Below are 24019 nucleotides of genomic sequence, written 5' to 3'. Positions count from 1 at the left end.
GATGTATCACTGAGCCCGTGTCAGACATTTCCCATACAAATGTTCGAAACTAATGTGAGGAGCTGTCTCGTAATCTTTGTAAAGTCACACACCAGAAAATTCTTATTTAAGGTATTGATGTACTGATGATTATGACTTTAGTCATTTACCAAATAAATTAAACTGTTGATATCCTTGTTGTTTGTCCTTCATTTTCTGAAGAGGGCCATGACATCAGGAAGGTGATGTCATGACTTGGATTTAAGTAAGTCAGGGCTGTGCAAAGTCACCAGCCTCACTCTATCCTCTGGAGCCAGGGATCCAACTGGCCAGTTCCAGTTCCAGAACCAATCTTCCTTCCTCCCTTCTTTCCTTCCTCTCCCTCTCTCCTCTCCCTCTGTCTATATAGGGAATCATATACTTACCTGTGGGTGCTCTACCCAAAGGAATATAAATTTTTTTTTGTTTGTTTGTTTTAATTTAAATTTATTTATTTAACATATTTTAGTTTTCAGCATTGATTTTCACAAGAGTTTGAATTACAAATTTTCTCCCCATTTCTACCCTCCCCCCCACTCCAAGATGGCGTATATTCTGGTTGCCCTGTTCCCCAGTTACCCTCCCCTCTATCACCCCCCTCCCCTCTCATCCCCTTTTCCCTTCCTTTCTTGTAGGGCAAGATAAATTTCTGTGCCCCATTGCCTGCATATCTTATTTTCTAGTTGCATGCAAAAACTTTTTTTTTTTTTGTTTTTGAACATCTGTTTTAAAACTTTGAGTTCCAAATTCTCTCCCCTCTTCCCTTCTCACCCACCCTCCCTAAGAAGTCAAACAATTCAACATAGGCCACATGTGTATTATTATGTATAACCCTTCCACAATACTCATGTTGTGAAAGACTAACTATATTTTGCTCCTTCCCAACCTATCCCGCTTTATTGAATTTTTTCCCTTGACCCTGTCCCCTTTCCAAAGTGTTTGTTTTGGATTAACCTCCACCCCCATCTCCCCTCCCCTGCATCATCTCCCCCTTTTTATTTTTTTATCTTCCTCCCTCTTCTTTCCTGTGGGGTAAGATACCCAACTGAGTATGTATGGTATTCCCTCCTCAGGCCAAATCTGATGAGAGCAAGGTTCACTCATTCCCCCCTCACTTGCCCTCTCCCCTCCTCCCACAGAACTGCTTCCTCTTGCCACCTTTATGCGAGATAATCCACCCCATTCTATCTCTCCCTATCTCCCTCTCTCAGTATGGTGCTCTCTCATCTCTTAATTTGATTTTATTTCTTTTAGATATCTTCCCTTCATCTTCAACTCACCGTGTCTGCTCTCTCTCTCTCTTTTATACACACACACACACACATATGTATACATATATATATACACACAGATCTATACATACATACACATTCACTTATATATATACATAAACATATATACATAAACATATATGTATATATGTATGTATATATGCATATTCCCTTCAGCTACCCTAATACTGAGGTCTCATGAACCATACATGTCATCTTTCCATGTAGGAATGTAAACAAAACAGTTCAACTTTAGTAAGTCCCTTGCAATTTCTGTTTCTTGATTACCTTTTCGTGCTTCTCTTGATTCTTGTATTTGAAAGTCAAATTTTTATTCAGTTCTGGTCTTTTCACTGAGAAAGCTTGAAAGTCCTCTATTTTATTGAAAATCCATATTTTGCCTTGGAGCATGATACTCAGTTTTGCTGGGTAGGTGATTCTAGGTTTTAATCCTAGCTCCATTGACCTCCGGAATATCGCATTCCAAGCCCTTCGATCTCTTAATGTAGAAGCTGCCAGATCTTGGGTTATTCTGATTGGGTTTCCACAATACTCAAATTGTTTCTTTCTGGCTGCTTGCAGTATTTTCTCCTTGATCTGGGAGCTCTGGAATTTGGTGACAATATTCCTTGGAGATTTCTTTTTGGGATCTATTTGAGGAGGCGATCGATGGATTCTTTCAATTTCTATTTTGCCTTGTGGCTCTAGAATATCAGGGCAGTTCTCCTTGATAATTTCTTGAAAGATGGTATCTAGGCTCTTTTTTTGATCATGGCTTTCAGGTAGTCCAATAATTTTTAAATTATCTCTCCTGGATCTATTTTCCAGGTCAGTGGTTTTTCCAAGGAGATATTTCACCTTGTCTTCCATTTTTTCATTCCTTTGGTTCTGTTTTATAATATCCTGATTTCTCATAAAGTCACTAGCTTCCACTTGCTCCAATCTAATTTTTAAAGTAGTATGTTCTTCAGTGGTCTTTTGGACCTCCTTTTCCATTTGGCTAATTCTGCCTTTCAAGGCATTCTTCTCCTCATTGGCTTTCTGGAGCTCTTTTGCCATTTGAGTTAGTCTATTTTTTAAGGTGCTGTTTTCTTCAGTGTATTTTTCAGTATTTTTTTGGGTCTCCTTTAGCAAGTCATTGACTTGTTTTTCATGATTTTCTCGCATCCTTCTCATTTCTGTTCCCAATTTTTCCTCTACTTCTCTAACTTGCTTTTCCAAATCCTTTTTGAGCTCTTCCATGGCCTGGGACCAGTTCATGTTTTTCTTGGAGGCTTTTGTTGTAGGCTCTATGACTTTGTTGTCTTCTTTAGGCTGTATGTTTTGGTCTTCTTTGTTACCAAAGAAAGAATCCAAAGTCTGAGACTGAATCTGTGTATGTTTTCGCTGCCTGGCCATATTCCCAACCAACTAACTTGACCTTTCAGTTTTTCAGTGGGGTATGACTGCTTGTAGACTAAAGAGTTCTATGTTCCATGTTTGGGGGGGAGGTGCCAGCTCTGTCACACTAGCACTACTCCTTCCCCAAGAACCCCCAACCCGGGCAGGGCTTAGATCTTCAGCAGGCTGTGCACTCCTGCTCTAATTCACCACTTAATTCCTCCCACCAGGTGGGCCTGGGGCCAGAAGCTGCAGCAGCTGTAGCTGCCCCACCTCTGCTGCCCCTGGGGCTGGAAGCCAAACTGCGAACTCCTTCCACTCCCGCAGCTTTTCCCACTAACCTTCTCCGCAGTCTTTGGTGTTTGTGGGTCGAGGGGTCTGGGTCTGGTAACTGCCGCAGCTCACTGCTCACTGATTCAGGGCGCTAGGGCCCCTTCCGCCTGGCTCCTGGTCTGGTTGGTCCACGCCGCTCAGGCTGGGCTCTGCTCCACTCCGTTCCCAGCTCCCAGCTCCGTGTGGGATAGACCTCACCCAGAGACCATCCAGGCTGTCCTGGGCTGGAGCCCTGCTTCCTTCTGCTGTTCTGTGGGTTCTGCCGTTCTAGAATTGGTTCAGAGCCATTTTTTATAGGTTTTTGGAGGGACTCGGTACAGAGCTCACACTATTCCCTGCTTACCAGCTGCCATCTTGGCTCCGCCTCCCAAGAAATATAAATTTTGATCGATGAAACTTCACAAGATGTCTTGGGTTTTATGGGCTAGATTTCATTTTTTAAGAACCATGCCTTAAACCCTAATTATTCTGGCTCTTATTGATTGGCCAACAGTAGATCCCAGCCCAAGCCTCACTTGGTCATTGTTTGGCCTCTGATGGCTCAGAGTGGTAAGTAGAGATTGTTTCTGTTTTGGCCAGAAACCCTGAAGGTCTTCCCCTCCCAGATTGATTTTTTTTTTTTACTAGGTGTATCAGTAAGACAATAGTCACAACATTGATGATGACCGTGAGTACGCCTCTTTTGTTTGATATCACAAAGATAAGAAATTCTCCAAATAGAAAGCAGAAATAGTAAACCATTTATTCAGACACCAGTGGATTAAATCCCATAACCATTAACTCTAATTCAACGTTATTCCCAAACCAGCAACTTCATTTTATCATAATAGCCAAGAACTTACAACACAATGTCATAGCAGATAATTGAGTCATGACCTTCTCTCCTCCTGAGGCCTTCCCATTAAACACTCACTCATAAATCTTAGCTGTCTGCTTGCCTGCATTCCTGCTCCTCCCTCAGTCTTATTCTGAGCATTTCCTGTGGCACACTTCCAGTTCTACTGTTCAGCAAGCTCCTCCCACCACATGTGACCTGTTTCCTGTGATGTAAGCAGGTCACAAAGGCCTATTAATAGGTGGGAAAGATCTTCAAATCTAAATTGCCATTACACTAGGTGAAAGAGGCCATTCTTTGCCTCACTTCTTACCTAGCCTTAATCAATGGGGTGTTGCCTCAGACAGATTGAGACGTGAGAAAGACCTTAGCTTAAAAAGGACAAGGTCTGGGGGCAGCTAGGTGGCAGAGAGAGTAGAGCACTAGCCCTGGAGTCAGGAGGACCTGAGTGCAAATCCGACCTCAGACACTTGACATACTTACTATCTGTGTGACCTTGGGCAAATCACTTAACCCCAATTGCCCTCAAAAAAACAACAACAACCAAAAAGGACAAGGTCTCCCACTGTATCCAGGGCCATCTCCAGTTGTCCTGATCTATATCCTAGTATTTTTGTTTATATATACTGGTCCTTTGAAGGGCTCCTCAGGGTGGATTGTATCTGATGCATACATAGTTTGATTAATAATATTCTTAATGGCTGCACTAATTAAAAATTTTAATACCCTATTTCATATCCTTTGAGTTATTTGTATAGTCAGTAATTATATTAACGTTTGCCTCTTGGCTTGAAAACTCTATTTCTAGTATTACTGCTGCTTATAGTAATAAACTGGCTAGATTAAATATTAATGTCTCCATTTTCCAGATGAGGAGAGTTAGACTTGAGTGAGTTGATGGGGTTCAGGCTCAAGCTTAGATCCTCTGATTCCAAGTTGAATGTTGTTTACCTTTTAACCCACTGCCTCTTTAATACTCAAGTTTCCTGCAACTTCTAGCTATGTTTTATCTAGCAACATTTGATTTATGTGTTTCAAGATAACAAAATCAATTATTTTGCATTTTACAGAACAAAACTTCTACTATGTGTATTCTGTCTATTAAGGCACCTTTATAGCAGAGGATGTTTACATTTTTCTAATGTTTAGATGGTGTTTATCAGTTACTTTTATATTCTCTGGTACTCATTTTGCTCTGTTCACGTGAAGGAAGAGAATCAAGGGGTATTGGAAGAAACCCTGCGGAGTGAGCTAAGTCCTGGCTTTGCCACCAACTCCGTCTGTCATTTTGGGAAAGTCATTTCCCATTTCTGGGCGTTGTGGGCCTCATTGTCCTCATTCGTAAAATGAGAGGATTAAGTTAGATAATTTAAAATTTTATTTTAGTTCTGACATTCTATGATTCATCAAAACCAGTGGTTAACAAAAATACATGAATTCTAAGGAAATAGGCCAACTTCTCATACAAAGGACAGCTCAGTAAAAAAGAAAAGAAAAATGTACATGTGTGTATGTGCATGTCTGTGAAATAGATATTGATGTAAGTTGTCAATTAATAACTTAATGCCCAGTGCTCAAGGATCTGTGAATTCATTGATATGGATATACCCTCCAGTGATACAGATTGTAGCACATTTCTGATTGCCCATTCTTTGTGATTTTTGTCCATATCCTACCATAAGTTTGACATAGGATTACAGTGTTTTGGAGGCCTTTGTCACTTTCTCCTGACATCTTAAGGATACCAGTGGAGGATTCTCATTATCTACTTATACCTTGCCCTCACCATATAATCAGAACCATTTTCACTTCCATTCATACATTTTCCTGATTATATCTTTTACTCTTTTTCCAAGTTCCTCTTTGGTTACATATTGCAGCCTGCTTCTACCTGCCATGGAAGAGAACCTTTCAGAGGTGGCATTTTGCTGTACCTACATCAAATGCTTTTTTCTAATTAGTAAACCATAAATTTGGTGGGATTGTGTGTTCTCTATATCTGAAAGTCAGCCACAAAATTATAAAGACATGGTCCATTGTTGAATAATTCTTGAGAACGAGTTCTTTTTATTTCCTAAAATGTCCTCATTGAGGATGCCTTCAGTTTACGTGGAGATGAATCTCATAAAAATTTTGTATAGATGGTGAAGTAGATTTGTAGATCTGTGTTTGTTGATGTTTGTTCAGTCACTTTTATTTGGTAGTAATAAGGGTCAAGATTTTTTCCCCACATCTTTGATACTCTCACTTAAATATACCTTGTGAATTGATTTCTTCATACCTTATAATCTGCTTGACTCTTTTAAGTAACTGTCTCTTCTATGTACACTTAGTCTATTTCAAATGTATTTTCCATCTTTGTTCTCTTTAGTTCCATTCTTGTCTTCCCTATAAACACACCTGGGATTGTGATGCTAATGACTAAGTCTGGTGACTCTACTGTTTTGATGGTAGAAAGTTTGTTAAAAAAAATCTTTGCAGATTTTTTCCATTTTTTTTTTCCTGCTTGTTTTCCTTCTTCTATTTTCAACCGTAAACATGATTGGGATGGCTTTTCAACTGTTTCTTTCTGCTTTATGATGTGAAACTGCTCATACTCATCCATAATCCTCTTTGATAAGATTTTACAAATGAGTTTGTTTTAAATTTGCCTTCGGTTGCACTCTCTCATTCATTCTCATTTGCTCTCTCTCTCTCTCTGCTTGGCACTAAAGTGAGTGAAGTGTTTTCCTGACTAAGGTGCTTTCTGGCATCTTTTGGTGTCGTAGCAAGTAGTTTACATTAGTTAAACTTCTCTATAAAATAATAGCCATGATAATCCATGTCAGTGTAATTTCTGTTGTTCATTACCTACTTTTCATTATAGCTTATTTAAATAGTTGAGGATTGAGTGTTTCAGTTGTATATGCCATCTCTCTTTTTTCTTCTTTTACCAATTCTGTTTGTTTGGTGTTCACAGTATAGATAGCAGGGATAAAGCACACATCAGTAATAAGCCTTTTCTTGTTTATTAAAATATAATCCCTTTTTTTGCATTTTTTTTAGTGCTATTCTTTTCCAGTTCCTGCCAGTTCTTTTCTTGAAGAAAATGCTCATGATGTAAAGATGTAAAACTTCTTTGTAGTCTTCAAGCTTTCAGCAATATTCATTCCTTCTTCTTGATCTACTTCTCAAACCCTCACTATCACTACTTTTATACTGAAGTCAGTGAATATCAAAACATATATTTTGTAAAGTCTTAACTGTATTATGGAATTTTTTTTGAACTTTTTTCCCTCTCTAGCCATTATTGTTGCATGGTGGGGGTTTTTTCCCAGTATTTGTCATGAGAACTGCTGTATGAAACGACCAAACATCCTGTGAATGTTTCTTATTGTCTTTGGGCATACCATAAAACAATCTCTACCTTGACTGCTTTTTTGTCTCTTCAAGGAGTACCATCAAGACCACCTTCCACTGGCCTCAACTTGCTTTTTTCAGATTTAGTCTATAGCAAGAAGGTCAAGACTGATATGATTCAGCTCTTCCAGAGTTAGGCCCACTCATTAGTCCTTGGATAAGGATATCATGTGTGATTCTTTGCATCCTTTGTCCCCTTTTCCCCTACTCTGCCACTGTGACAGAAAAAGCAGAAGGGAGCCAGGTAGTTCTGGGGGCCATTTTGTATCTTTTTTTTTTTTTGGAGGGGGGAAGGCAGGGCAGTTGGGGTTAAGTGACTTGCCCAAGGTCACACAGCTAGTGAATGTGTCAAGTGTCTGATGCTGGATTTGAACTCAGGTCCTCCTGACTTCAGGGCCGGTGCTCTACTCACTGCGCCACCTAGCTGCCCTTGTATCTTTCTTTTAATTCCTGGTTTGCTATGGCCAAAGAATTCACTATCAAATGGTCATCTTCTGGTAATAAACTTTTCCATACTTAATTAGTCTGGTCCTCAGAAAATAGACTCTTTAGGGAAGGCCATACTCAGAGACTTTCAAGCATCCTAGAACTTGCCAGAACTTTTCAGGCCCAGGGTCACTCCCTAACCCAGACAGGGCATCAGAGTAGAACTTTGTGGAGATATTAATAACCACCATAATAATAAGCATTTACTGGAAACTTATTATATGCCGGACTCTAGGCTAAGCCTAGGAGCTCAAAAAATGAAATGAAACAGTTCCTACCTTCAAGGAACTTATGTTCATTGTGGGAGAGGACATGTGTACATGTAAATGAACAAGATGAACTGGAGGTGAGGGGGCACAGAAAGGCATTAGTAACTGGAGAGGAGCATGAAAAGCCTAGTGTAGGAATTAGTGCTTGAGCCAAACTTTGAAGGAATCTTGGGACACCTAAGAAGTGGAAGTATGAAGGTGGTATGTTCCAGACAAAGTAAATAGATGGGATATAGAATGTCACATATGAAGAATAGTAAGAAGGCCAGTTTGACTGAACCGTTGAATATATAAAGGTGGGGAGGTAACACATAATAAGCCTGAAAATTAGGTTGGAGCCAGATTTAAAGGGATTTAAGTACTAAACAGAAAATTTTGTCCTAAAGACAAAAGGGAGACAGGATCTTGTAGGTAAGTAGCTGTACTCAAAAAATCACCAAACTGTACTTTCCCTTTCACCATTTGATATTACTAATGATTCTACTACTAGCCATATGCTCCAAAGCAAAGACATATGGAAACAACTCATGTACAAAAATGTTCATAATGGTTCTTTTTGTTGTAGCAAAGAACTTGAAACAGTTGGTGCCCATCTTGTGGGAACTGGCTCAACAAATTCTTCAATTGGTTTACCATATTTCCCCATGTATAAGACAATCTTTAATTTTTGGGGCCCGAAATTTGAAAAAAAATGTATTACATAAAGTTATTGAACTCAAGTTTTATTCATCATAAAATTCATACAACTCCTCATCACTGTCAGAACTCCCATCCATTAGCTTGTCTTCATCTGTGTTTGATGACGAATCACTGTCTTCATATGTTACCTTGTCCTCAGTTCCATCTGTGGCATTTGAAGTGCCACATTCTTAAATGACATGACAATGATCTCAGTCTTGGTATTATCTCAGGATCTTTTCACCCAGGTACAGACTTCTCCTATAGTTGGTTTCTTCACTCTTGCCTTTCGTGGCCTTCTTTTGCCATGGCTTTTTCAGTAGGATTTCTTCTTCCCGTAGCCAGTCTCAGGTTGTTTTCTCAGTTGGAGGAGGACCAAACTTACGTTCAGCGGCATGATTTCCATTCACTTTTGCAAACTGGATCACTTTTAACTGGAATTCAGCACTGTACGAAAGTCTTTTCTGAGCCATTTCTGGGCAGAATGTGGCAAAACGTAACCTAATATACCAGCAACATGCGAAACAATGAGCGCAAAGACAACAAGCGCGATAAAGTGGGAAATGCAAGTAAAAAAAATCTACAATCACTGTATAAGACACACCCAGTTTTTAGACCCCAAATTTTTTGAAAAGGGTGTGTCTTCTACACGGGGAAATATGGTAATGGAATACCGTCACCCATAAGAAATAACAAACATGAAGACTTCGGAGAAACTTGGAGAGATTTGAATGAACTGAATCAAAGTAAAATGAGCAGAACTAGGAAAGTAGATTTCATAATAGCTACAACAACATAAAGGATTTGTTCTCTAAAGGTTGGATTCAGTCAAAGGGCCACACTTGAGGACCTAGAAGGCCACATACCTTGAGGCTGCAGATTCCCCACCCGTCATCTAAAACAATATTAAATAATATTGCTGATACATAGTGTAGTTTTTCTGTTTTTCACTTTTGATTAAATTTATTTTAACTTTGTCAGAGATCATGATTACTATCCCAGCTTATTTTACCTATTAACTTCTACTCCTGTCCTTTTTTATTATCATTTTTATTATGTTTCCTGAAAGCAACATAGTATTGAATTCAAATTTTTATTCTGCTATCTATTTTCATTTTATGGGTAGATTCGTCCCATTCATATTCTAAGCTACAATTACTTGTTAGTATTTTCCTCCTTCCTATTTTTCCTTACTATCTTTCTCATTCTGTTTACCCTATTCCACCTCACTCCTCTGCTTTATTTCTACCTGCTGTCTTGTCTTCTTATTCCTTAACCTATCTATCCCTCTAAGAGTCCCTCCTTTATCTTCTCCCCCATCCTATCCCTTTATCCTCTCTCTTACCAAATTTAGAAGACTTTTATACATACATATATTTCCCTCTCTAACCCATCCCTGACGAGAGTAAGGTTCCAACACTGCCTGTCCTCCCCCCGCTAGCTTCTTCTGTATCAGTTTTTCCTATTATGCCTCATTTGAATGAGATAATCACTCCTTTTTATCTCTCCCTACATTTTATTTTTTAGAATCACCCCATCATATTCTGCTCAGCCCAAGTCTTTCTTTCAGACTACCCAAATAATGATGACAATCATAAGAGTACTGTTAATATTTTCACATATAAGAAGTAAACAATTTGACCTTATTGAGTTCCTTACAATTGGTCTTTAATGTTTACCTTATATTTCTCTTGGATGTTACATGTCGTATTTTCCCTTAAGTTCTGGGGTTTGTGTTACAAATACCTGAAAGGTTTTCAGTTTGTTGAATGTCTGTCTGTTTGTCTTTTTCACATTCAGGATTATACTTCACTTTGTTGGGTAAGTTACCCTTGGTCATTACCCCACCAGCTCTTTTGCTCTACAGAATATAGCATTCCAAAACCTACGGTTCTTCACCATAGTAGCTCTTTGGTCTTGTCTTATCCTTATTGTAGCTCCATAACGTTTAAATTTTTTTTCCTTGTTGCTTCCGTTATTTTCTCCCTAACCTGGGAGCTGTGAAACTTGGCTATGATGTTCCTGTAAGTTTTCCTCCTGAGATCTCTTTCAAGGGATGATCAGTGGATTTTTTCTATTTCTACTTTGCCTTTTGTTCTAGAACTTCAGGGCAATTTTCCTTGATAATTTCTTGTAACACGTGTCAAGATTCCTTTTTTTTAAAATCATAATGTTCGGGTAGTCTGACTATTCTTATGTTTCTCTCCTTGATCTGTTCTCCAGATGGGTTGTTTTTCTGATGAGATGTTTCACCTTCTCTTCTATTTTTTCATTCTTTTGATTTTGTTTTATGATTTCTTGGTGTCCTAGAATATCATTAGCTACCCTTTGCCCAATTCTAGTTTTCAGGGAATTATTTTCTTCCTCAAGCTTTTGATTCTCTACTTCCATTTGGTTGGCTTTCTTTTCATAATTTTCTTGATTTTTTTCTCTTAATTTTTCCTCAATCTCTCTTATTTGATTTTTAAAGTCCTTTCTAAGTTCTTCCAAGAACTCTCTTTGTGCTTGGGACCATTTGATGTTTCTCATTGAAGTAGGAGTGGCTGTTTTAGCTCCATTATCTTCCTCTGAGTAAGAACCCAGATCTTCTCTATCCCCATAGTAACCATCTATGGTTGGGTTCTTTCTCCTTTGCTTACTCACTTTATTGATTAATTGATTGATTAATTATTTTGTTGTTAGCAGCTGTTGGTGTAATCAAGTTCTGGTCCCAAGGCCCAGTGAACAATGATGCCCCAAGCCTCAGATCCTCCCTACTGTTATTTTCTGAGGTCTGTCCTGGGGCCCAACCTTGGGCTCTTCTCTCCACTCCTAAGCCACAGCTAGGGACCCCAGCCATGCTGATCTGCAAATGATTTTTCTCCCTGAGGTTCCTCAGGTGGCTGCAAATTACAACTGGCCTTTCTGCCCTGGAACTGAAACCAGGGACTGTGCTCTCCTGCAAGTGCCCACAGCCTACAAGTCCCTGCCTCTCGCTATTGCACTTCCCAGGTGTGTGCTATCTACTTTCTTGTAGTAACAATTTTGCTAGCAGCTGCTGTGGGGGTGTAAGATCCACCAACAACCAGCACCCAGAAAGCTGCCAACACAGGTTCTTTGGATCTGCTTTACTAAGGAAAGTAACATTAAGGGGTTAACAATCTTATTTTAAACCAACATACAAATATCATTCACTTAGTTCAGGGAAAAAGCCAGCACCCTGAACTTCAGAGCAAATACAGACAAATTAGAAATATCAATCACAATACATAGTTACCAGTACCAACATCTGGGTTGCAAAGCTGGGGGGCAGTTTGCAGCTTGCCCAGAGTCTCAACAATCCTTCCATGAGCCTGCCCCAAAAGTCAAATGCCAAGCTGTCCTCAATAATATCCTGTTCAGAGCCCTGAGGGCTCTGACCTCACCCAGGCTGGGTGTGTGGGATAGTTCCTCAACCCCTAGTATCACAAACAAATCAGTCTCTGCCAAGACAAAAAGATCCTACTTTATCTGCCCCATTCAAACAAAGGCCAGAATCATTAAAGGCATTTAAGGGAAGAAAAGCAGAAAGTCCCACCTTAATTACTATTACATCCCTGCAGCCACAGTCTGGGATGTATCTGGTCAGCACAGCTGTGCTTGGTGTCCCTTGGCAGTGGAAAGTCCTTCAATCTTCTCCTACTCAGCTGTCAGACACCCCTACCTCCCACCTCAACCCCCATCACTGTCCTTGAGATGAAAGTTTCTAAAGTTGGGGCAGCCTCTCAATAGGACTTGTTTGTTGATTCTGTGGAGTCAGCCTGGAGGTGTCTGCACTTCACTCAGGTGGAAACTCTGCCCCTTGAGGGCATGTCTTTCCTGGGGTCTTCTCAAATTATTTTAGGACAATAATTGCTTTTACCCCATGTTTATTTCTGCTGCTCTGAGGTGATCTTCTGTTTTTTGTGGAAGAAATTTGAAGAGCCAAAAGTTTTCTGACCTACTCTGCCATCTTCCCAGAATTCTTCCTTAAAAGCAATTTCTTTTTAAAATGAGGCCTTGAGGTGTTGGTTCTTGGACTAAAACCCAGTTTTTTAATCTGAATCTTTTTGCTTTTTCTAGGTTTTGGTGTCACTCATTTTAACCTAATTTGTCAGTTAAAATGCACTGTCTTAATATAATTCCTCTTAACTTTATTTTCTCTTTTTCCGTCTAGGAGGCTGAAGAACCAGTCGTGGAGTGTCAGGAGTGTGAGACGGAAGTCTCTCCATCACAAACTGGTGGCTCCTCAGGAGACCTAGGGGATATCAGCTCTTTTTCCTCCAAGGCATCCAGCTTGAATCGAATGTCAAGTGGAGCAAGCAGTGGCCTCTCAGCTGCACATAGCAGTAGCAGCTCAGGGAAAGGAGCTGGACCTGTCAAAGGGAAAACAAGTGGAACAGAACCTGCAGATTTTGCCTTACCCAGCGCTCGTGGAGCCCCAGGAAAACTGAGGTGCAGATATTGTATCCAGAGGGAGAGACATGGGCTTAGGGTGGGGTGAGGAGGGCTGAGGGGTAGAAAGATTTAACTTCATGTGGAAAAGGGAGAGATGGGAATGGCAGAAAGAGAGTTAGAAAGATTTTTGCCAGTGCCTCCCCACCCCCGCCCCAGACTAAATTAGTTCCCTTTTCCTCTGTTGTTTTTGGGTTGTTATAGTGGCTGATGTTTCTTTAGGGTACTTTTAGCTGATCAGTTAAGATACTGTTGGAGGATCAGTGTGAGCCTGTCACTCCGAAGCTGTGGACCCTCATTCTGCCAGCAAAGTAGCCTCCTTCATAGGCCAGAGAACCTCATGGGCTTTATTGAATATTGGGAAAATGATGGGAGTGATGGGGGTATGTTATTCCCATGCTTCTTTCCCTGCTTCTTAGAAATTGCCTTGGAAACTATAGGATTATATAGATGTAGCGGTGGAAGGGACCTTAAAGGTTACACGGCATTCAAACCACTCATTTTTCATATGAGGAAACTAAGGCCTGAGAAATTAGGTTCTTTACCCAAGTTCATACAAATAGTAAGTAGCAGTGCGAGACTTCAAACCCAGGTTTTCTGATGCCAGATCTGAAGCTTTTCCCACCACATCACGCTGCCTCTCTCACTTTTTAAGTCTATTGTTTTTTCAAGGAGTAAAACAGAGATTTGGGGTGGTGATTCCACACTGGCTGTTTGCTTTCTGATGTAGAATCTGTAATGGATAAGAAGGCAAGACAGGGGTAGAAGTAGGTTTGCTGAGTTTGATGGTTATACTGAGAAAAATTATTAGGAGGTATTTAGCTTCATCATAGAGAAGAAGAAAATTCTTCACGTTTTTTTCTCCTTTCTGTTTTTACCCACTTCCATTTTGTGATTGATATTTGACTGATGTACTAGCTTATCATTGACATTAGGGGCTAGTATACGTTGGCCTGGCATGTAGCCTGGCACGTATAGACAAAAGGACAGGGAGGGGCATCTAGGTAATGCAGTGAGTAGAGCACTGGCCCTGGAGTCAGGAGGACCTGAGTTCAAATCTGACCTCAGACACTTGACACACTTACTAGCTGTGTGACCTTGGGCAAGTCACTTAACCCCAATTGCCCTGCCTTCCCCCCTCCGAAAAAAAAAGAAAAAAGGACCAGGGGATTTGAGAAGATTTTGAAAAAGAATTCACTAATAGTTGCTTTCTGACTAACCTGCCTTCATTCTACAGTCCCAGAAAAGGGGTCACTCAGATAGGGGCACCTGTGTGTGAGGAGGATGGTGATGCAGGCCTTGGCATCAGACAGGGAGGAAAAACTCCAGTCACACCTCGTGGCAGAGGGCGACGGGGCCGCCCTCCTTCTCGGACAACTGGAACCAGGTATTTGGGTAGTGTAAGATATACTTAATTGGTTATCTGTTCATTAAAATAGGAGCAGAAGAGAGTAGAAGAAGGAGGCCAAAGTATATGGGGTGCCAGGAGAGAAAAGGGGGTATATTTTGAATTGCAAGATGATATGGGTAAAAATGAAAGCAACTGAAAGACCAGACTCATGACTGTGGAAATGAAATCATTGGCGGATCGTTCGGCCCATTCTCTAAAGAAGTAGGAAAATTAGAAGTTAATGCACATGTGTCTTTAATCTCATTCTCACTTCATCATTCTATATTTCCTTTTCAGAGAAACAGCTTTGCCTAGCCCACTTGGTGTTGAGGATATCTCAACAAGTGTCTCACCAGATGATAAACCCTTCACTCGCATTGTACCCCGTATACCAGATGCCAACAAACGAGCAGATGGTAGTACTGGAGTTTTACGCCGTAGCGACTCTCCAGAGATTCCTTTGCAGGTTGTTGCTGGCCCGTCTGATGGCCTAGACTCCTCTTCTTCAGGAAACAGCTTTGTAGGACTCCGAGTTGTAGCCAAGTGGTCCTCCAATGGTTATTTTTACTCTGGGAAAATAACCCGAGATGTTGGAGCTGGGAAGTATAAGCTGCTTTTTGATGATGGGTACGAATGTGATGTGCTGGGCAAAGACATTCTGTTGTGTGACCCTATCCCGCTGGAGACAGAAGTGACAGCCCTTTCGGAGGATGAGTATTTCAGTGCAGGTAATGAAAGGAGCAAGGTCTTTAGCAGCTCATTGTGTCTCTGGATACATGGGTTACTTTCACCAGTTACTGAAAAGCCACCCCAACCGGACTACTTGTTAGGTTGAAGTCAGAAATCCTATTCACCCCAAACTAGCTGGATTTACTATCTATCTTGATGAAACCAGGTATATGACTGCAACTGAAACAGATCAAATAACTGTACTTAGAAAAAAGTTGTACTTCTGCCTGTGTATATACATATATACAAAAGTGCACATGCCCAGGTTTGTCTGGTTTGAGGAACTGGCTTTCTGTCTTCACTCTCTCCCCTCTAGGATATAACTTTCTGAGGGGTAGGCAGTGGGGATCTTTTCTGCTCTGTGCATTTCGTTGTTCTCTCTTTGTGGATTAAACTGGTATTAAGATGTTCATTTGTTACTTAGAAAGAATTTGCCTTTCTCAGAGTTTTTCTTTTCCCTTAGATGATGGGGAAAAATTATTTTGTAATAGTTTTGTAATTTTGTAAAGGCAATAAGCTATGATTAGGAATTTTTTCATTTGAGTTTCTATGTATGGTTTGCTCTTTTCGGTTTGGAGTAGGCTTGCTCATCTTATAGTTCTTGATGGCAAGGCAGTTTAGAGAGATGATGTCTGGTAAGGATTCCATTTTTTTTTTAATTAAATTTTGTCCTGCGACTGAAGGAATTCTGCCAAATATATAAAGCAAAATAAATACCAAAAATTTGATCTAAAATGTGTACCAATTTATGTTCCAAATATATATACCAAATTCTGAATACTTTGTTTCAGGTAAGAAAACAGCTCTTGAAAGTCCACATTTAGCTCTTTGAACACCAACGATATAGATGCTTTTGTCTCCAGAATAAATCCTGGAGACAATAATTTAATTCTTTCCCTTTAAGCTCTTGAATTATTTCTAAAAGTCTGAACCAGTGATTTGTTTTTTAATTCTTTTTGTTTCTTTTAAAGACTATGAAGTATTATGTAGCTCTTACTCTGATTCATTAATTCTTGGCTTTCTTGTGTTTCTTTTGAGTCTTGTGATTTCTCTTGTTGAGTTCTGTAGTTTGGTGGGGCTCAGGAAGGGTTGTAAAGAAATTTATGAGAAGGAGCAGAACTGAGTCTTACTATCTCTTTCGTGTTCTTTTTGACATTTGTCTCAAGGCTGTGATATAGGATTCTGAAAGTAAGTTCCTCATGTGATAGAGATAGGATTTTTCCAGTTCTGTAATCTAACACAGGCTACTAGAATAGAACAAAATGGGTTCTTCTGATTATAGGTTTAAGGGTGAGGTGGTATGAAGATTCTTTTTTTTTTTCAAACCGTCTTCTGCAATTAACTTTTTAATATCACAACAACCCAACAAGGTTGGCGTATAACTTATTGGCTTATTGGTAAGCCAAGTATTGTTATGAGGGTGGATAGTGCTCAGGATTTCACAAAGCTAGGTTGTGATAGAATCAAGATTAGAACCTAAATCTACTAAATTCTACCCCAATTTCTATTCATAGTATTGTGTACTCTTTATTCTAAGAAGTTGGGTCAGAATTAGAGCAATGACTAATGTGGGAATATGTTTTAACATGATTGTACATATATAACCTATACCAGATTGCTTGCTGTCTGAGAGAGAGAAAAATTTGGAACTCAGAATCTTACAAAAATGAATGTTGAAAACTATCTTTACCTGGAATTGGAAAAATACTATTAAGAAAAAAAAGAAAAGGGAAAAAAAGGATGAGAGCAGTGGGACTAAGAGTAGGGTGAGAGAGGAGCCGGCAGGGAGACGCATTTCAGCTTCTTACTAGCTGGTCTCATCTTCCCCTTATCTGACTCCTCTTTCATTTCTTAAGATGCCCACCCATTCCATCCCCGAATGTAAGGTATATACTTCCCAAAGAAACAAAATCAAAAGGGACTAATGAGTTATCATCAACTGCTGTTTACAGTACATCCTGACTTTGAGTAAACTATTAGAACCATCAAAAAGCCAGTAGTGCTCGGCTTGGGAAATGACTTTAATAACTCTCATACCAGAGTCTTCTTTCTGACAACCTAGAACTTTCCTTACCCCAACCCCAGTGTAGTAGTTGAATATATTTTGGTTGGTAATACACTAGTTAGGACAGCTAGTGTTTAGTCATGTCCCAGCTTTCAAGCGCTTGAACCATCTGGTTTAGGCTTACTGGGCAGAGCACAGAGCAAACACAAGTATTTGACTACATGGAATGGCATTACTGGCAACAGCTTTCCTTTATTGTTTTTCTTCCCAGGTGTGGTAAAAGGACACAGAAAAGAATCTGGGGAATTATATTACAGTATCGAAAAAGAAGGCCAAAGGAAATGGTACAAACGAATGGCAGTTATCTTATCTTTGGAACAAGGGAACAAACTGAGGGAGCAATTCGGGCTTGGTCCATATGAGCCAGTAACACCCCTCACCAAGGCAGCAGACATTAGCTTAGGTAAGATCTATTTTCTCTGTGCAGCTAGAGATTCAAGAGGCCTTATCAAGTCTGTATTAAAAGGCGGTTTTTTGGGTAGCTTGAACATAACTTCATTAACTTTGTTATTGTTATATCCATTTGTGGCTGATAAGATGGAGATCAGGTGCATTTCCTGGGCCACTGTTTATTTCTGTTCCCCTTCCAGGACCTTCTAGTAAATCCTTTTAATTAGATCTATTTTTGCTTTGCTTTGTCTGAGACAGGATTGCTACCCCTGCTTTTTTCACTTCAGCTGAAGCATAATAGATTCTGCTCCAGCCTTTTACCTTTACTCATGTGTATCTCTTTGCTTATAAACGAATCATTGTAGTAGTATCGTTTTTGATCCACTCTGCTATCCACTTCCATTTTATGGGAGAGTTCATTCCATTCATATTCACAGTTCTGATTACTAACTGTATCTTTCTCTCCATCCTATTTTCTCCCTAGTTTATACTTTCCTCTCTCCTTACACTCTTTCCGTTCTCACCAGTGTTACACTTGTGACCACCACCTCCCTCAATCTGCCCTCCCTCCCTTTTTTTTCCCCTACTACTTCTTCCCTCCCTTCTATCCACCCCCCTCCCTTTTCTTTCTCCTTCTACTTCCCATAAAGTAAGCTAGATTTTTATAACCAACTGAATGTTTATGTTATTACCTCTTTAAGCCAATTTTGATGAGAGTAAGATTCAAACAATGCTTGCCCTACCCCCTCCCCACCCCCCCATCCCTTCTTTCTTTCTATGGTAACAGGTCTTTGTCCCTCTTCATGTGATGTAATTTATTCTGTTCTGTCTCCCTGTTTCCTCTTCTCCCAGTACAATCCTTTTTTTTTCCGCCCCTTAATTTTTTTTACCATCACATCAAAGTCAACTTATACCCACACTCTCTATCTATATATACCCCTTCTAACTACTCCAATGAAGATGTAGTTCTCAAGAGTTACAAGTATCATCTTGTAACATCTCACAGGGATGTAAACAGTTTAACCTTAATGAGTAACATATTTTTTTTTCCTGTGTACCTTTTTATGCTTCTCTTGAATCTTGTATTTGAAGATTGAATTTTCTGCTCAGCTCTGGTTTTTTTTCATCAGGAATGATTGACAGTCCCATATTTCATTGAATGTTTATCTTTTCCCCTGAAAGATTATGCTCAGTTTTTCTGAGTAATTGATTCTTGGTTGTAATCAAAGCTCCTTTGCCTTCTGGAATACCATTTTCCAAGTTCTCTATCCTTTAATGTAGAAACTGCCATGTCTTGTGTAATCCTGACTGGTTCCATGATATTTAAATTGTTTCTTTCTGGCTGCTTGCAGTATTTTCTCCTTGATATGATAATTCTGGAATTTGGCTACAATTTTCCTTGGAGTTTTCATTTTGGGGTCTGAATTTCAGGAGGTGATTAGATTCTTTCAGTGACTCTTTTACCCTTCGAATCTAGGATATCAAAGCAGTTTTCCTTGATAATTTCTTGAAAGATGCTGTCTAGGGTTTTTTGTTTTTTTTTTTTTTTGATCAAGGCTTTCAGGCAGTTCAATAACTCTTAAATTTTCTCTTCTGGATCTATTTTCCATGTCATTTGTTTTTCTAATGAGGTACTTTACATTTTCTTCTTTTTTTTTCATTCTGTTACTTTTGTTTGACTGATTCTTGATGTCTCATGGAGTCATTAGCTGCCATTTGCCCAATTTTAATTTTTAAGGCATTATTTTCTTCAGTTAGCGGTTTAACTTTTTGTACCCTTTTCTGTTTGGCCAATTCTACTTTTAAGGAATTGTTTTCTTCAGTTAATTTTTGTCCTTCCTTTTCCAAACTGTTGACTCTCTCTTGCATAATTCTCATTTCTTTTTTTTTTCTTTTTTTCTTCTACCTCTCTTATTTGACTTTTTAAATCCTTCTTGAGCTCTTTCAAGAAGGCTTTTTGAGCTTGAGACCAATTCGTATTCCCCTTTGAGGTTTTGGATGTAGGTATGTTGACAATATTGTCCTCTTCTAAGTTTGTGTTTTGATCTTCCCTGTCACCATAGTAACTTTCTATTGTCAATTACTTCTTGCTCATTTTTTGGCCTATTTAGTAGCTTTTAAAGTTGAGCTCTCCTGCTGGAGTACAGGGGGCACTGTCCCAAGTTTCTTGTGCTGGGGTCCAGAGACCTGGTCACTAGCTTTGTGAGCTGGGGCCTCAGGTCCTGGAGGCTATAGGAGTCTGTCTGGTGGCTTACCTGGTGCTGAACTGGGGTCCTAGTGGTGTTATCTGGCATGTGCTGAGGCCAGGTGGAGTTTTTCTGCATTTCCCTGTGGCTGCACTGAAGCATGTGGAGGTCTGGCCCCTTGAGGATGTCCATATGCCCTGGGCTGCGCTGAAGCACATGGAAGTCTGGCCACTGGAGGATGCCTGCCCTACCTTCTAGTAAATCTTTAGGCTTCTTGCCTCCTCAGCTAAGCAAGAGATGAAACAAATCTTCAGCTACGAAAGTGTGAAACAGAAGATGGAATGGTCCTAGAATGTGTTTTATGCTGCAGTGGAATGTGTGAGGGAAATTCAGGGCCTCAGACTGTGAGAACTGATTACTTTCCATCTTATTTGGTTACAGATAATCTGGTGGAGGGTAAGCGGAAACGACGAAGTAACCTCAACTCCCCAGGCACCCCCACTACCTCCAGCAGCAGCGCCACTGCCACTCCTCCACGTAAAACCCTTGAAGGTCCTCGAGTCTCCATGGGACTTCTCTCTGGCAAGAGGAAACTGATATGCTCTGAAGAAGATCGATCCCCTGCCAAGCGAGGCCGCAAGTCAACCACAGTAAAACCTGGTAAATCTCTTCCTTCAGATTCTTCCAGATACCTTCATGAAATGCAAAGGGTAGGACTCTTGGCAAAAGGTAATGAAAGTATTATAAAAAAGTAGTGTTGATTATGTGGCCTTCTGTCATACTGATATGTGCTATACACTTATTCAGCTACGTGGGTCATAAAATACTTTCATATAGCCTCCTATTTTAGGGCATTCCAGCTCATTGAGGAGTTAATCACTCCTTTTCTACCTTCTCACCACAATATTCTTGGCAGAGTAAGGTAAAGAGGCAATGGAGATAATATCTGAAATATTTAAATTATAATTTTTGTGAGGGGGGTAGTGGGAGGGCTGGGAAAGGAATCAGGGCTGACTGGTCAAAGTTTAGAAGCAGATGAAGTTTGTTGTTGTCACTTTCCCATGGTACACGCACTTCTTGGTGTCTCGTTTTACCTCAAAATCTGGGAACTCATCTCATGATGTACATTGATTATCCAGAACCTCTTTCCTATGGCACTTCATATGCCTTTTACTAATCCATGTTCCCTGTTCCAGTGGTTCCTCCAGTCTCTTCATCTGTAATAAATTCTTATTCCTTTGGTGCTGGGAGTTAGGAAAGCAGTATGATTAAGCTACAGTATTAAATTTTATTAAAAGGGTAGCTATTTTTGTGTTCAGACTTGTTCGTTGTATCTTCATCATCTGGGTGTCAAAATGTCCCTAGAAGCAAGCTTCTTTCTGGCTCCTTATTTTATCTGGGGAAAAAGTTACCTGTCATCTTAGTCTTCATATGAGCCTTAGAGTCAATTTTCCTGACACAAATATCCATTTTCCTTTTATTCCTGGAAAATTGAACAAAGGGGATCAGACAAATCTGTTTGTGTCATAAGTCCTCAGCTAACAAGTTCATCCACTTCTTGGGTACTGGAAACAGTAACAGAACAAACACTGAAATTTGGAACCAGCATAGTGGTCCTCTGTAGTAGGAAAGAGAAAATTGACAGACACTGCTCTGGGAGGAGTTTTAATGGCCATGAATCTTCTCCTAGCTAGTCCAATAAATGGTTTGGCTATGTAAAAATTTTAATTATTTCTGTATACTGAAAGATTTTTCATTTTATGCATATCACTGTGTCATTGATTTTATTATGATTTTTATTTGTTAAAAATAAAATTTTCATGTATATTCAGTCTACATAGTTGTTTTTGTTTTTTGCTGATGTAACATGGTTGTCTGCTCAGAACTAAACAAAATAGAGTGGAATGTTGTATACTACTTCGTACTCAGGCAGGTAGGACATATTCAATTTAATGAACATTTATAAGTGCTTGCTATGTAGAACACTACATTCTTAGGATCCTTGGCTCCAGAGAGTTCTCTGTAATAATGTTGTTTTTGTTCTTACCCAGGTACTGTGGGAGTAGGAGAGTTTGTGAGCCCATGCGAGGGTGGAGACAATGCTGGAGAGCCATTAGCTTTGGAAGACCAGAGGGGACCGTTGCCCCACAACAAGACCTTGTTTCTGGGCTATGCTTTTCTTCTTACCATGGCCACAGCCAATGATAAGCTAGCCAGCCGCTCTAAATTGCCGGATGGTCCTACTGGGAGCAGTGAGGAAGAGGAGGGTGAGACCACTGTCCTCATTTCCTGTGGAAATTTGTGGGTTTCTGACATAGCTTCACAGTTCCTTCGTATTCATTCTAGCTGCTCTGCCTCTTTAGTAGGCCTGTGGTTAGTCCCCTTTGTCATATATAGAGGTTCCAAAGCAAGTGGAAATTGACCCTGAATTAAGGAATGGAGAAAAGCAAATATGCCTCCTTCTAAATAGTCTGACATCTTTTCTATCCAAAGTTTCAAGGAAAAGACCATAGCAAAACTGGTGGAAGGGGAGAAAGATGGCCGTGGCTTTCAGGGGGCTTTGGAAGGGTGGGTAGCAGGTCTTCTCTCCAGTACTTTCAATAAGCAGTTTCTAGACATATTTCATCCATTTGACTGCAAGCTAAATGTACAGTTGTATTAATAACATCATGGGGAGTTATGAGAAAGATTTGTTCCATGCCTTCAGAAAGTCTTGAGTCTTAAGACTCTTAAGAGGGCTAGAAGGAAAGTCTGAATTTAAATATGAATGGCTGACAAAAACACATCAAACTATCCTTTATGGCTAAGGTACAAACTTTTGTCTGATGTGATATTTGACCACTAGCTACAGATTTCTGGCTGATGTTCACCCTCGGAAGAGCAAACTGTATTTGGCAGTAGTATTGTGAAAGTAACACCATTAATGGTCAACAATTTTACTAGCACTTTAGGGACATGTCTCTGAACCCAGTTAATGAATAAACTATTTATTTTTCTGAGTATTTAATATTAGCCAAACCTCCCTGTACAGTGTTAAGATTGATTGAATGTTAGCCAAAATTTGGACTTTCTGATAGGCACCAAATATTCAGCAAAATGGAAAAAATGTAAAGGAGGGCAGCGTTTGCAGGCGACATCTTGGAAGGCTACAGGGAATCACTTTAGCAGCAGTTGTGCTTCATTTTTTGGTACTAGTGGTATGTTTTGTAACTTGGAGAATGAATAGGGGCAATGAATAGGGAAATAGATGAGGTTTTCCCACTAAGGAGAATTGAGGTGTAATAGAAGAGGAGGTCATTTGAGTCCAGAAATATGTAGTTTGCTAACAGGCTTTTAATTTGATTATATTTTTGAATTTGATTTTGTAGGTAATTTGTGTTCTGAAAAGGGGACATTGACATTTGGGGCCCCAATTTTCTTTACCTTCCTAATACGCCAGATCTTGTTCTCATTCATGTCCTTTCTCCCTTCTTGCTTCTCTTTTTCCCAGCATTCTGCTTGTCACTCTTAAGAATTTTGATGATAAAAGTCCCCATTTCATCATCCTCATTTTCATGCACTATAATCATGTAACAGCATTGATTCCCAAGTAGCTGGACTCTGAGAAGGGAAGGAACATGAGGTCAACCTGGGGATTTATATGGGGTGATGTTTCATATTGGTTGGTTCTAGGACTGTTAGGAATCCATTCAGTTTTTGGTTCTACCCCATCAGGTAGGGAAAATTATATTACCAAATAAAGACATTGAATCCATAGTAACTGGGACAAATTAGAGAATATATAAGATAATACAGTTGGAGGTTAAAACCTAAGTAGGCACAAAACTAGGCAAGCCTATAACAGAAAAAAACAATTGAAATGAAATCACTAATGTACTACAAGGTGAATATGGATTATCATCATGGAATATTAAGTCAGCATGATACTGTATTGTCAGATGAAAGTAATCCTTTTTTTCTTGTAATATTGGATCAGACTAATTATGGATGTTCAATTTTGATGTTTATTTTAAGAGAGATGTAGAAGAACTAACGTCTTAACAAAAGAGAAATAATCAGTGGAATAGCAAATAGGATCTTTGTGAAAAGTACAAATAGGTTGAGGTATTAGATGTAAATACTGGCTCAGGAGTTCCTT

General features: G+C 39.7%; 1 protein-coding gene across 2 annotated transcripts in view; it reads left to right on the top strand.

The window, feature by feature from the left end:
• TP53BP1 (tumor protein p53 binding protein 1) overlaps positions 1-24019 on the top strand; it is a 118447-nt gene that overhangs the window by 85600 nt on the left and 8828 nt on the right. For both annotated transcript variants that reach the window (XM_036735130.1, XM_036735129.1), the window contains 6 exons: positions 12844-13121; positions 14359-14508; positions 14809-15239; positions 17517-17708; positions 20323-20541; positions 21933-22148. In XM_036735130.1, the coding sequence (XP_036591025.1) occupies positions 12844-13121; positions 14359-14508; positions 14809-15239; positions 17517-17708; positions 20323-20541; positions 21933-22148 (1486 nt within the window). The remainder of the gene's footprint in view (positions 1-12843; positions 13122-14358; positions 14509-14808; positions 15240-17516; positions 17709-20322; positions 20542-21932; positions 22149-24019) is intronic.

This window comes from Trichosurus vulpecula, chromosome 8, assembly GCF_011100635.1.
Source record: "Trichosurus vulpecula isolate mTriVul1 chromosome 8, mTriVul1.pri, whole genome shotgun sequence".
Taxonomy (NCBI): domain Eukaryota; kingdom Metazoa; phylum Chordata; class Mammalia; order Diprotodontia; family Phalangeridae; genus Trichosurus; species Trichosurus vulpecula.
Note: the sequence above shows the minus strand (reverse complement) of the source record. Positions and strands in the feature narration are given on the sequence as shown.